Source organism: Festucalex cinctus, chromosome 7 (assembly GCF_051991245.1).
Source record: "Festucalex cinctus isolate MCC-2025b chromosome 7, RoL_Fcin_1.0, whole genome shotgun sequence".
NCBI classification, from domain to species: Eukaryota; Metazoa; Chordata; class Actinopteri; order Syngnathiformes; family Syngnathidae; genus Festucalex; species Festucalex cinctus.
This window is the reverse complement of record NC_135417.1, coordinates 16,716,365-16,730,671: the sequence shown is the minus strand read 5'-3', so window position 1 is coordinate 16,730,671 and position 14,307 is coordinate 16,716,365. Positions and strand designations below refer to the sequence as shown.

Sequence of the window (14,307 nt, the reverse complement as noted above, 5' to 3'; positions counted from 1 at the left end):
GACTCTTGCTGCGCTCTGGCTCTTTGTAGTTAGCCACGCTAAATTTCTTTAAAACCGTAATCACAACTATGCTTGTAATCGCGCTTTACAACACTGTAATGCATAATCATATACACACCCTCCGTCTGGCTGTTTATAAATGTAAACGATGTGTTGTTGTCTTCCTAGCCGCCGCGCTAGCAAGTGGGACCAGCCGGGTCCTGGTTGTAGAGGACCGGGGGAGGCTGAGGCGGCACCCACCGGGGCTCTCGACGCCGCCGCTGCCGTGGCCGCAAAGATAAATGCCATGCTGGTAGCAAAGGGCAAACTCAAACCCTCGCAGATTGGCACACCGGGGCCCATTGAAAAGGTAAGCGAGAAACACTGCTGCAAGGAATGTTTTCTACAATTTGATCTTGTCGAACTTGCTCACAGCAGGTATTAATTTAATCATAGGGTTGTTGTAGTTGGCAATGGTTTATTTAGAACAGCATCTTAATGAGAGCTGGAGGCAGTTGTACATGTGTACATTCAGATGCGAGTGATCTGATTTTCTAGTATTTAAAGGTGTCATTTATTCTATTTGAATTATTTGACTTGCGAGCACAAACTTGAGATACGATTAGGCCTATCACAGTAATTACTATATCGCGTTGCATAAATTAAATGACCATTATAGTTTAGTCCAGACTATAAATTGTCATTTACGAGCATGTTTGTTTACATATGTTATCAACATTCAGTCACTCTGCTTCTTTCCCTCCCCTCAGTCAACTTGCTCACACACTTACACAAACGCACTGATGTAGCAGCCTACCAGGAAGTAAAAATGGATTTTATTTCATTCCTCTCACATCTTAATCCTTTGCTGCTACCTGAAATGAGGTCTATCTTGCATTATATGCCAGCTTCCAAAATTTTTACATTAAAAGCATTTTATGAGTTTAATTTTTACCTCTTCTTCAGGTTACAGGCATTGGGAAACCTCAGGTGCCAGCCAAGGCTAAAGATGACCTGGTGGTGGCGGAGGTCGAGATCAATGACGTCCCGATCACATGCCGGAATCTGTTGACACGGGGACAGACACAGGATGAAGTCAGTATGGATAACTTGTCAAGTCAAATCATGGTTGGGTTGTTCTGGTGTGTACAAAATGTGACATTCTTTGTTTCCAGATCAGTAAAGTGAGCAGTGCTGCCGTGTCCACTAGAGGACGCTACATGACTGCAGAGGAAAAGGGCAAAGCGGCACCTGGGTGACTAGCTCATCTCTCTTGTGCCATCTTAAGTTATCTTGTTTATTATTGTGCCTTAACATGACCTCTGTCCTCTTAGGGACCGGCCTCTGTATCTGCACGTTCAAGGACAAACACGGGAGCTTGTGGACCGTCAGTAGTACTCTGCCACATGTGTAATGTGTCATATATATATATATTTTTTTTTACACATTTGTTTGGCTGTGCTTTCAGGAGCTGTAAACAAAATCAAGGAGATCATCACCAACGGGGTTGTGAAAGCAGCGACCGCCTCGTCATCAGTGTCCTCGTCCTTCTCGTCCACCCCGCCCGCTGTGACGGTTTATCAGCAAACACCTCCACCTTCGCTACCCCCAATGACGCACCACAAACCGCATTTCCAGGTTGACCTCTATGTCCCAAGTTTTTCCGAAAGGAAATAATGTCAAGTGAAATCATTTGCTCCATGGACAAGCACTACCATTAAAGAAAACAAACAAACAAACAAACAAACAAAAACAACTGAGTTTTAATTGACATTTTAGTAATCCTAACCAACATGCAAGTATAGAGTAAATTGATTAAAAACTGTACTAGTATGTACAAAAATAAAATAATAATCAACGTTAACGATTCTGATTTTGCAGATGCACTACGTTCAAGATAAGACCTTTGTGGGCCTGGAGCACGCCATCCCGGGGTTTGCGGTCAAAGAGCGGGTGGAGGGTCCCAACTGCTCGTACCTGCAGCACATCCAAGCTGAGACCGGAGCCAAAGTCTTCCTCAGGGGAAAAGGCTCAGGCTGTCTGGAGCCGACATCCGGGCGAGAGGCCTTTGAGCCCATGTACATCTACATCAGGTGGGTTGGGTTTGCTCAAGCCCGCAAAATGTGGTCTGTGTTTGGAATCTCTCTCTCTCTCCTCCATTCCTGATCGGTTAAAATCCGGCGTGTCAATCCAGTCAAGAGACAAAAACACAGCGGAAATCCATGTAGGAGGCAGAGGAGGATGGAGAGGTCGTTGTTGTGGTTTCCAGTGGTGAAGCTAGGAATGGAAACATCCTTAGATCATTTAATACAGCCATTGGTGAGAATATATTGTTAGACAGAGTCAGCGTTGCACTTTGAATTGCTTTACAGTATTGAGCAAAATCAAATAACAGATTTATACACGCGTTTATATGGCCTACAACGGACACCAGGTCACTCAACAGTCAACACACAGACTGGCTAATAGTTAGCCTACACTCTCATTTGTTGGCGCACACGTCACTCACCAGGCCAGGTTTCACCTTTTTATGCTACAAACATTCAGTCACAGATACAAAGCAAAATGAGAGGATGGTGGCAAATCTCTGTCTATAAATGAAGCTCCTCAACTCACTTCCACATATTTCATAGTGTGAATATTAGGGGTGTGCCCAAAAAATCGATTCTCATTTAGTAAGATTCAGAATTGATTTTATTTAAATTATTTTACTGTCTTGCCCTTGTTTGTGTGTGCCTTTATTGAGAGCACTGTTCATGTTCTACACGATTTGGCCATTAGGGGCAGTGTGGTTCCGTGCATTCTGATACACTGTTAAGTTGTGGCCACATTAGAGTAGAAGGAAAAAGTTCCAATCGAGTTATGCCAATAAAAGTTATTTTTTTTGCAGCATAGGAAGAGCATATGTCGGTGAGTAATGTTAAGATGCTTCGCTGTAAACATTCCTGAACCCGTTCTTCTGAGCGCGCTACTTAGCATTGGCGAGTCAGACTGGAGTAGATCATGACAATTCTTTGCAGTTTGCACATCTATGAATTGAAACAGAAATCATTGTCAATCAAACCATTTTGAATCAAAAATCATTCTGAATCGAAAATCGCAGACCCAAAAATCAGAATCGAATCGTGAGACAGTCAAAGATTCCCACCCCTAGTGAATATGCAAATAGCAAATCACACAGTACAGTGAATACGGAACGAGTGAATGATTTTGAACACAGCTCCTCTCCGGTTGTCATTGTTATGATGCAAAGTAGTTTGATCTCACCATGTTCCCAATAATTCTTCTGCAGCCATCCCAAACCCGAAGGTCTCGCAGCAGCAAAAACATTGTGTCAAAACCTGCTCCAAACTGTGAGTAGCACCTTTTCTCTACCTTTGTACATGTTCTTGTTGAGCCACTATGAGGTTTTGTCATCCCTCATTAGGTCCACGCAGAGTATTCTCGCTTCCTCAGTCAAATGAGCTCAATGATGCCATCACAACAAGGTGCATTTTCAAAATGGAATTTAAAGCATTTTTTTTTAATCATTGGAACCATGCTGTCTCGCATCACCTGACCTTCTGACACCCTCACCAGGTTTCACGCCGCCCCCAGTGATGAACGGGATGCCCCCGCAGCCCCCATACTACCCCCCGGCTGGCTTCCAGCCGGGGTACCCCATGCCAGTGCCCCCGCCTCAGAACCAGCCTCCGCCGATGTCCTTCTCCGTGCCCCCTCCCATGCCGCCCCCTGCGCCACCCAATATGGTCCTCCCTCAGTTCCCACCTACTCCGGTGCCACCGCCGCCGCCTCCCAATCTGGCCCCGCTGCTGTGTCCGGCGCCTCCCGTTTCCGCTCCGGTTCCAGCGCCGGTTCCGGCGCCTCTTCCGCCACCCGTTCTCCCGCCTGTTCCCGCTCCTCCTCCTTCTCCAGTTCCTCCACCAGCTTCTGTGGTTCAGGTACCCATTCGAAAACATTGTGAATGTGATATTGTACAGTTGCATGTCAATCAATAGGAATATGTTGGCCAATGACATAATTTCAGTAGTTAATTGAAACGGAAACTCAAAATGTAGTGGCTCAAGAAATAATTTTATTTTTAACAGGATTTAAATGAAACTCAGGCATTGCTAGTTCAGTCATATATTTAACATAAAAATTGCCAATTTTTTACATATTGTAGATTAGAAGACCGATGTGTTGCTTTGCATAGGGAATAAATGTACTCAATGAGTACCAAGGTTATTTTAGTTAACTAAGACTAACGAAAAAACAAAATTCAACAAACAATTCTGTTAATGAAATTAAATAAAAACGAAAATGCTTTTTAAAAACGAAAACTAACTGAAACTGCATTTTATGCTTCCAAAACTAACTAAAACAAAATATTATTATAGCAAAAATGTCCTTCATTTTAGTCTTTGGTAATTAATTTAATGCATGAGCCTTTGGGGATGATTTTAAATGTGATTTTAAGTAGATTTATTTTGATGTTAACCGGAATAAGGACATTTGAAAGTGTGTCACACAGAAGTAATGTCATCTAGCACAGCCAATAGAAAAGCACCTTCAGATGACATCACTCCTATGGTGTTTTTTAAATATTGCGCACAAGTAATACACTTTTTTTTTTTTTTACTAATACTGAAACTAACTAAAACTAAGCATTTATTAAATAACTAAAACTAACAGAACCACCCTGAAAACCAATTAAAACTAATTAAATTTGGAAAAACAAAATTCAAAACGAAATCAAAACTAACTAAAATGAAAAATTCCAAAACTATAAGATCCCTGATCACATGTATTTGTGGACATACTTGGCAAATGGTTGTATTTTCTTCTATCGGTGCAGACGGTTCCTCCAATGTCCTACGTTCCATCAGCTGTGGCCCCACCCAAAGCTCCGCCTCCTCCATCCGCATCGGCCAATCCAGCGCAGAAAAGACGCTTCACAGAGGAAGTGCCCGACGAGCGTGACAGTGGCCTACTTGGCTATCAGGTGAGCAACATGTGCAACGCGTAAGTTATTGTTACATTTTGTGTTGTCATCTCTTAAAATGTTTCGTAGTTGATACGATACTCAATGATAACTTGTGTGCTCTCGCAATGTATCTAAGTCATACACATACCATAAAGTTTGGATTAGAAGCATATTTTTTTTTCTCTGTGGCTTCTGTGGCTTTTTGTTGTGCATATTTTGTTTGTTGTGGAATCTGTAATTTCCTGCTTGGGTTACTTTGTGCTGTTTTCGGTTGTTTTCTTACAGTAATCTTGGTAGTTTACTGTCTTCAGTATTTCTTAGCACCCATTCTCACTTGCAAAGTTCGCCAACGGGCATAGCTTTACTTGCTTCAAGAGCTTTTCTCACGTCACTCGAAATTTACTGTAAGGCTGACACGTAAAACTTGAGTTACATTTTTCATTTATAATTTATGTAGCACAATGTGTATGAAATGTGCTACATAAATGAAGTCGCCTTTAAACACATCAGTGTTATTATCATTAGCTGAATGTAAGTCAGCTAGCTTAATCGAATCGTGACCTGTGAATCGTGATACGAATCGAATCGTCAGGTACTAGGCAATTCACACCCCTACACGACACTAATATATAAATAGAAAATCTAATAATACTCTGGGAAGAATGAAAACTGTTGGTTTAGCTTTAGTTGTGTTTCCTATTTACTCATATTGGTTAATTACATGAAGAAAAAAAAATTCTGTGGTAGGCTGAAAAGTGCCTTAAAATTGTGACCCAGGAAGAAGTTAGACATTTTGGAAAGGGGGGGGGGGTGACACTTGACTTGATGCTGTGGCCAGTAAATCCAAGTTGAGGATGTCTGCTAATGGCGCCTGTGTGTCTTTCTGCTCATAGCATGGACCCATTCATATGACTAATTTAGGTGCAGGCTTCTCCCCGGGCAGCCCCGAGACTGCAGGACCCCAACCAGCGAGTTCCTCCGGCCAGACGAGTGAGAGGGACGGGTATGCAGAGTTCTGTTGGAAATCATTTCTCACGCCATTCATTCATTTATTTATTTATTTATTTTTTTATTTTTTTAATCTGCTCGTATGCTATATGTTACACTATATTATATACCGGTATTTGTACTGTACTTTTTGTGTACCATTCAATTTTAGTTTTGACATTTTATTGTTTTTATTTTATTTATTTATTTTTTACAGTACAGTGATCCCCCGTTCACCCCAGGAGTTACGTTCCAGGCCCACCGGAGATAGGTGAAAATCCACAATATCAATTTTTTTTTTTTTTTTTTTTTGCTTTAGCCTTATATCTATATATATTGAAACACACTTCTTAACTAAGGGTGTCACGATTTCGATTTTTTATCGAAATCGATCGAAATTACGTCACGATTTCGAGCATCGAAATAGAAGAGAGGACACACGATTCGATGCCCCCGGATACACAATAGCGTCGCGCTGGCACAGTCGTCCAATCGGAGTGTCGCGCTGGCACAGTCGTCCAATCGGAGTGTCGCGCTGGCACAGTCCTCCAATCAGAGTGTCGCGCTGGCGCATTCAAACTGAAGTACCATTATACGGGCACCAGCCGACACAAACACACACATACATACTAGGGGAGCGGAGCCGGCGGCGAAAACAAGTGGGAAAACAACGGTCCAACCAACTATTTCATCCTCATTTACAGTGAAACTTCCACACACTTCAGCTCGCGCGAAACGCCAGATCCATAGGTCTATTTATAGCAGCAGACCTGCAGCCTTGGAAAACGCTGGATTCAAACATTTAATTAGTGTACTTGAACCACGCTACAGTATGCCCAGCAACTGTAAATGTTGGGATATAGTTTGTTCAGGCTGTATTTGTTCCATGACTTTGGATAAAATATATTTTTTGTTGTTGTTGCACATTGCACATTATTTTAAGAGGAACGCACAGCACACTGTTGTAACCAAAAACAGTCAATAGATGGCAGGCACCCACTGTGACTTTTTGTTTTTGTTTTTTTATTTTTTATTTTACACTTCAGTAAGAACAAGACGGTTAACTTTATATTGTAAATAAATTCTTTGAATTTGATCATTCCTGCCTAATGTCAATTATCATATATTACATAAATTTACACAAAAATAATATGGAAATTGCATCACCTATATGTAGCCGATCTTTTGAAATAAGATTTACTGTACAATGAATAGAACCAATGATCATAGACTAGCCTTAGCCTACAGAAGCATATGCCTCTGTGTTATAAAGTGGGGGAGCGGAAAAAAAAAAAAAAAAAAAAAAAAATCGAAAAAAAAATCGAATCGTGACCCCAAAATCGAAATTTAAATCGAATCGTGGAGTTGGCGAATCGTGACACCCCTATTCTTAACTCATTCATTCCCAGCCATTTTGACTGAAGCAACCCCTTTGTTTCTGTCTCCGTTTTGCAGCGATTAGCATTAAAATATTGCTAAATTTCATCATTATTCACAAATTTGCTTAAAACACTGGGGAAAAGAACTTGCTGCGACATGGCCCTGGTTGATCTCTTATACTCTACTGGCCGTTTTTTGTAATAACTACCATTGCTTTAAGCGACCTCAGGCCATAGGCTGCATCAAAGCCTTCTGTATGCACTGGCATAAAAAAAAATAAAAAATTAAAAATTAAAAATAAATAAAATAAAAAAAAACGTATAAATGTGTTTTTGGGACCATGGCAATATTTTGGAATAAAACGTTTTATACATTTTGGGAGCTTAATGAGTTAAACACATTGAAAAAAGAAAACAAAAACTCAAATTAAAAAATGTATAAGAAATGTGATGAGAATTTGTATTATAGCCTTAAAGACTTTAAACACATTGTAATTGTAAACATTACAACATATTTTTTTTTGTTTGCTGGGGATTACTGTACTGTACTTTTAAAAACAATTTAACATTAACTTCACAAACACACCATAATTTTTATTAACATAACACTTTTAATGTATATTTTTTCTTTTTACATATTTTATTCAATTTTTCATTTTTTATGACAATTTCTTGACAAATTCTTTTAATATCACTAATTATATCCTAATTTTAATGTATCTTTAGTTTCTTTACTCGTGATATTACTTTTAACAGTATTTTAACACCTTATTTTACACAAATACTTTTCACTTTCTATTTAAATAATTTTACCATGTTACAGTAATGTTATTTCCTTATTTATTCACAAGATTAAACAGCACTAAATTGTGTATAATTTCCTTGTAACATGACAAAATATTTTTGGTTTTGCCCAACATTATGGACATGAATATAACAGTATGAAAACAATCTTTTTTTTTTTTTCTTTTTTCTTTTTGTTAGTTTTAATCAATATTGGTTTGTTTCTACAGTAGGCACCTAATGCCTCCACCGCTGTTGCCGGTAAACTGCGTGAGACCCAAGATGGAGGAGAGACGGCCACCGCAAGGCCCTGTGGGTAAGTCCATGACACCACATTGACAAGTCCACAGTCAGCTAAAGTGGAATGTGCGCCGTCCTCACAATTTTAGCAGGAATCCACTTAGACTTAAACTAAAATGTCTCCTGCGGATCAGCCTGAGGCAGAGTTGATGCTTTTGATGACTCTTCCAGGATTCTGCAGCAGTGGCTAAAAACCACCAAATAGTTGAAGTGGAGCCTTTTTTTTTTTTTTTTTATCCAGTGTCTTTGTCCCGTACTGATGACATCATCACTGTGCGGTTTTGGCCTCCCTCACTAACAAGAGTCTCTCCTGTTTTTGTGTTTTCTTTTTTTTCTCTGTTTTTCCTCTCTTCCATGTCATCCCTGGGGGGGGCGGGGTGGGGTTGACACCGACTTGTCACGTGACGCCGTCCTGCCGCTCCATTGGACGCCCCCCACCGACCAATGGCGGCTCTGGGATGGCCCTCCCCATCCTCCGCCGAACTAATCTGTTTCTTCCAATTTTGGATCATGTTGAATTTGCTGCTGCCGTGTTTTGTTTTTGCTCTTTTTCTTCTTGTCTTTCTCTCTTTTCCCCAAAAATGTGTGTCCTCCCCCTCCCTCTTAGCAGAGCCTGCTGGGAAAAGGCTAAAAACGGGCTTGGTGGCGTACGCCGGCGACTCCTCCGATGAAGAGGAAGACCACCCGAGCTCCAAAGGCTCAGGTAACCCGGGGGGCTCCCCGTCTACCTCCTTAGACTGGATTCAGGGCTACCGATGCCCACCCCCGCCGCCCCCCCGGGCTAAAACGCAACCGCAGCAGCAGTCGATGCCCTTCTGGATGGCGCCCTGAAAGTTCCGCGTGGAGGACTCGTAGCTTTGGGTTTAGTCCAAGTAAGCATATTTGTGTTTTTCTGCACGTGTACAGTTGTAAAGATGAAGCATTTTTAGGACCGACACCTTGCAAAGCTGTGGATGTTTGAATGGTCACATGAGTAATGCCAGATTGATTTTGGAGAAACTGTGAATATCTGAATTTATTGTCTTAGTGTAAACAATAAAAAAAATGACGATCAACTTTAATTTAATCCATATTCTTTTTTTTTTTTGTTTTGGTAGTGATTGTAATGGACTAATGTGTAGTAATAACTGAAATCACGGTTGCTTTTTGGAAATAAAGTGGCATAAATTGCAACATATAGGTGGTATATCTCTAATTGTTCTTTTTTTTTTTTTTTTTTTAAACAAAATATTTTGGAGCAGGAATGAAAAAATGTTTTTCATTGGCCAGTCACAAAAAAAAAGGTCACGTTCTTGCACTGGTTTCAGGTCTAGTTTATCCAAATAAATAGCAAACAGCATCAAAACATTTCTATACTGTATTATGTACTTTTATAATGTGCCTCCAACTGTATACAGTGGACCCCGCTAGTCACAGGGTTAAGGACTGGGGCCCACCCGCTAATAGTAAAAATCTGCATATACAGTACCAATAATTAATAATAAAAAAAAAAAATCAAGAAGAGGTGGTCTATGAGAATGGCTGGTAATAATTTAAATGATTAGTATGATCATTTATTTTGTTTTGTACAAAGTAAGAAAATGTTTAAATGTAAAAATTAAGACAAAATTCTTTGAAACAATATAATTATGCAAGTTCCTTTTAGATGAAACCAAATTTATTATTTTTGACATTTTAACAAGGTCCAAATGTATAGATTTAAACAACTCAAAATTAATTGGTTTTTTTTGACGATTATACTGATTTTGCAATTGTGGAGTGTAATAATTGAAATTGTAGTTGAATTTAGATTAATTGCACAGCCCTAAACCACAAGTATGCTGGCGTCCACTGTACTTGACTTCAGATCATCTCAATGTCCGTCTGCCTCGGAGTATTTTTCTTGTTGTACTGAGCAATGCGAGCCTCCATGACGGGACGGAAATGGCGTATCAGACCCTGTGGGGGACCAAATGTGGAATGAAGCCGTTCGCTGTTCACTTCACTTGCCGCGCGTAGATAAGCTCACCTGCACGGGCCAAGCAGCTCCGTCCCCTAGAGCACAGATGGTATGTCCTTCGATCTGCTTGCTCAGCTCCCAGATCATGTCGATCTCCGAAACGGCCGCCTCCCCTCTCACAAACCTCCACATGATTGCGTTCATCCAGTCCACCCCTGAAAAGCATTCCAAAACACTTCAAACAAAATGCCCTCGGATGTGGGGAAAGGAGAGCCACAGAGTTTTGTGTTGCCCACCCTCTCTGCAGGGTGTGCACTGGCCGCAGCTCTCATGCTTGTAGAACTCGATCAAACGTGCGATGGCTCGAATCACGTCCGTCTGCAAGGACAATCAAATAACAATAAATAACGCCAACGAGTCCAAAATTGAATCAAATCCCATGGCGAGGTTTTCTTCTACTTGTTTACCGACTTATCCATGACGATGACGGCGGCCGTGCCCAAGGCAGTTTCCGCGCGCACCAGGTCGTCGAAATCCATCATGACGTCATCGCACACGTGCCGAGGGATGATGGGAGTGGAGGACCCCCCGGGGATCACTCCTAATAAGTTGTCCCAGCCGCCCCTGACTCCGCCTGTGCACGGGAAAATAACAGTTGGGGAGAATTGAAATCAGTTAACAAAATATGAAACTTCCCATTTTCTACTGAGCAACGTGAACCACACCTGCGTGCCTCTCTATCAGCTCCCTCAAGGGAATGGACATCTCTTCTTCCACGGTGCACGGTGTGTTGACGTGACCCGAGATGTTGAACAGCTTGGTTCCAGAGTTCCTCTCCCTTCCAAAGCTGGCGAACCAAGCTCCGCCCCTGCGGCAGATGGCGGGCGCCACGGCGACTGTCTCCACGTTGGAAACGGTCGTCGGGCACCCAAACACCCCTATAGAGTAAAGGGAAGTCAAAAACGTGTGAATGTCAGCGCGCTGTAGCAGCCCAGCTAGCTGATGTGTACGGCGGCAGCCATGTTGGTAGGGGCAACTTTCCGAAGGCTGTAGACATTGAAATCAAACTGCAATTTTCTCATTTCTCAACTAAATTTTACTTAGTTTGCATTTTTTTTTCAATGGTAAAACGTGCTAGCAATACAGAATACTTCTGGTGCGGGGATGAACAGTTCTTCAGCACTATATGCTAGCCGTCCCACGTTTGATGGGATGTAACGATGTCCAAATATCACGATACGATATCACGGTATGAAGGTCATGATACGATAATTATCACAATATTGTGGGGATGTTGGCGATACAAAAAAAGGTCACAATATTGTTAAAAAAAATCAAAATAAATATTGTGCTTTTGTACATGACACCAATGCTTATAAACAACCTTCAACTTCACACTTTCATCTGACCATTTGCGTGGATTTTAAATATAGAAGTGCTAAAACATGCCTTATGAAAATTAAACTGCACAAAAAAAAAAAAAAACTAGCCACCAGAGGGTGCTGACTTTTTTTTTTTTTTTTTTTTTTAAACAACAGATGTTCTGCTTTTAACTGATTCACTCCCAGCCATTTTCACAGAAGCAATCCCCTCCCGGCTGTTTTACTGGATTTTGACTGATTTTTTGCAAGGCCCACAGAATATTGTGTTCCATTGCTACAAAAACATGGAAACTACCAAAAGAAAGATTAAAGTATCTTATTTTATCACGAAAAAAAAAGTATATTTCTATCCGTTTCCATTTTGCAGCAATTAGCATTCGAATATAACTATATAGCTAAGTTTCATCATTATTGACAAATCTAATTAGAATTGTGAATATTTGCGCTTTTATTTATTTATTTATTTTTTCCCAACATGGCCCTGGTTGAGCTCCTTTGCTCGGCTGCCACCTGCTGGCTGTTTGTGTAATAACTACCATCTCTTCAACCGTTCTTTGCAGTTGAGAGGGTGCATCAAAGCCTTCTGTATGCTCTAACGTTTAAAAAAAAAAAAAAAAGTATAAATACGTCTTTGGGACACTTAAAACATTTACAATAGAACGTATTTATACGTTTTTGGGAGCAAATGAGTGATTATTGTGACGACGACGATATTGTGGCAGTTTTAATATCGCGGTATCACAATATTTCCGTTATCATTACATCCTATAGGGTTTGATGGCAAATTTCTCGGTAAAAAATGCGACGAGTGTGCATAAACTTTGCTGGTGGAGTGTGACGAGCTCACCTATGTCAGCAGGAAAAGGAGGCTTGAGTCTCGGCTTCCCTTGTTTGCCTTCCAGCGACTCGATGAGGGCCGTCTCTTCTCCGCATATATAAGCGCCGGCCCCCCGCATCACAAACACATCAAAGTCGTACCCCGAACCGCACGCGTCCTTTCCGATCAGCCCCGCTTGGTAGGCCTCGCTGATGGCTATCTGTGTCAAGATGCACATTTATAATATATAAATATTTTTTTAGAAGTGCAGAGGCGACCATGGGCATCTAAAACACCCCAAATGACAATTTCTTACCTGCACATTGGACGACTCATTGTAGAACTCTCCCCTGATGTAGATGTAAGCGGCGCGGGCACTCATGGCTCTTCCCGCCAGCAGACAACCCTCCAGCAACTTGTGCGGGTCGTGACGCATGATCTCACGGTCTTTACACGTGCCCGGCTCACCCTCGTCAGCATTCACCACCAAGTACTTCGGCCTGGAGGCCAAGGTTATTTTAATTCATGAAAAGTAACAAAAAAATCACACACAAAAATAAATAAAAAAATGTGCTGACCTGCCATCACTGGGTTTGTTCATGAAGCTCCACTTCATGCCGCTGGGGAAACCCGCCCCTCCTCGGCCCCTCAGCCCGGATGTCTTCACCTCGTTGATGATCCAGTCGGGTCCCTTGAGGAGGATCTCCTTGGTCTTGTACCAGTCTCCTCGCCTCAGTGCTCCTTTCAGCCTGAAGCACGGAGATGACGGAGATAAATGTGAAGAGGAAAATCAAATGAACGTCATCGAGTGGTCAGCGCTTTCACCTCCAGTCATGTCGGCCGTACAAGTTGGTGAAGATTCGATCTTCATCGCTCAGAGGGCCAAATTTGGTCTTCTTTACTTTCTGGAACATCATGGACCATCACAACAGCACATTTTATTCTTTTTTTTTTAAATAAACCCTATATAAAGATAAAAACAAAGTTAAGTCACCTAGTTGCAGATTTTCCCGAATATTTCCCCAAGATTCCAATTCCCTGACTATCGAACCCGGTCAGCGCCAAATCCAAACCACCAGACCAGTGGTTCTCATCCGCGGTCCTCGAGTAGGCTACCCCTACCCAGCCTGTTTTTCCACGTCTCCCACAAGCAACACAGGTGTTTCAAACTATCAGCTAAACAGCATGAAGCCCGATAACGCTCCTCAGCTGTGTTGGCTGGGGAGACATGGAAAACAGGTTTGATAGAGGTACTCGAGGACCAGACTTGAGAACCAGTGCACTAGACTAGACCACCAGGGATACATCACGCACTCTGCCCGTAATTCACAAAAATCTACGGGAACTTGTTTCATATACATTTGCACTTTTTGTGAAACGAGTTAAAACTACCTCTTTTAGTATATTTTCTTTTAATATAAGTAGGTGAAAGCATTTATGTGAGCACACTTGAGTACTGTATTCCAAATGCCATCACGCGCAGTCGTCATAATGCACAATTTTGTATCGTTCGTTATATTTGTGTGTACCTGAGGCTGTGCTGCAGTACAGTAGGTGGCGCGCGGGGTCACGTGACGCCCCAAGATAGTCCACAATTTCCGGCCCGTCAACATCCTCGAGAGTGAAGTCAAAGTTGTTCCGTGTGTGTACTTGTGTTCTCCTTGTTCCACGTTAACTCGATCACAACAACAAGATAGGACAAGACAAGCGTGACGGAAAGTTAAGTCAGCGACTACTTTAACATAATTGGATTAAAGGAGTACGTAGGAACGTCA

General features: G+C 41.6%; 2 protein-coding genes and 1 long non-coding RNA gene across 10 annotated transcripts in view; 1 reads left to right on the top strand and 2 right to left on the bottom strand.

The window, feature by feature from the left end:
• LOC144021938 (uncharacterized) overlaps nucleotides 1–316 on the bottom strand; it is a 24,904-nt gene extending 24,588 nt beyond the window's left edge. Inside the window, exon 1 of the long non-coding RNA XR_013284224.1 lies at nucleotides 119–316. This is a non-coding gene — a long non-coding RNA (uncharacterized LOC144021938). The remainder of the gene's footprint in view (nucleotides 1–118) is intronic.
• Nucleotides 1–9,571, top strand: part of khdc4 (KH domain containing 4, pre-mRNA splicing factor) — a 9,842-nt gene extending 271 nt beyond the window's left edge. Inside the window, exons 2-15 of one of the 8 annotated variants that reach the window (XM_077526214.1) lie at nucleotides 169–349; nucleotides 946–1,074; nucleotides 1,155–1,234; nucleotides 1,314–1,366; nucleotides 1,448–1,617; nucleotides 1,861–2,072; nucleotides 3,272–3,332; nucleotides 3,407–3,467; nucleotides 3,559–3,920; nucleotides 4,817–4,963; nucleotides 5,839–5,948; nucleotides 6,150–6,203; nucleotides 8,325–8,410; nucleotides 9,005–9,571. In XM_077526214.1, coding sequence (XP_077382340.1) covers nucleotides 169–349; nucleotides 946–1,074; nucleotides 1,155–1,234; nucleotides 1,314–1,366; nucleotides 1,448–1,617; nucleotides 1,861–2,072; nucleotides 3,272–3,332; nucleotides 3,407–3,467; nucleotides 3,559–3,920; nucleotides 4,817–4,963; nucleotides 5,839–5,948; nucleotides 6,150–6,203; nucleotides 8,325–8,410; nucleotides 9,005–9,225 — 1,927 coding nt within the window. In that variant the 3' untranslated portion in view covers nucleotides 9,226–9,571. Of the gene's footprint in view, nucleotides 1–168; nucleotides 350–945; nucleotides 1,075–1,154; nucleotides 1,235–1,313; nucleotides 1,367–1,447; nucleotides 1,618–1,860; nucleotides 2,073–3,271; nucleotides 3,333–3,406; nucleotides 3,468–3,558; nucleotides 3,921–4,816; nucleotides 4,964–5,838; nucleotides 5,949–6,149; nucleotides 6,204–8,324; nucleotides 8,842–9,001 lie in introns of those variants that run through there. The other 7 variants (XM_077526213.1, XR_013284222.1, XR_013284223.1 and 4 more) reach the window with 7 other exon arrangements.
• On the bottom strand, nucleotides 8,866–14,307 carry LOC144021936 (NADH dehydrogenase [ubiquinone] flavoprotein 1, mitochondrial-like). The gene is made up of 10 exons (XM_077526220.1): nucleotides 14,062–14,307; nucleotides 13,358–13,437; nucleotides 13,111–13,281; nucleotides 12,849–13,032; nucleotides 12,563–12,752; nucleotides 11,059–11,271; nucleotides 10,801–10,967; nucleotides 10,630–10,711; nucleotides 10,403–10,548; nucleotides 8,866–10,332 (listed from the first exon to the last, which is right to left on the bottom strand). Exons 1-10 carry the CDS (start codon nucleotides 14,143–14,145, stop codon nucleotides 10,237–10,239), a joined length of 1,413 nt encoding a protein of 470 aa, XP_077382346.1. The 5' UTR covers nucleotides 14,146–14,307; the 3' UTR covers nucleotides 8,866–10,236.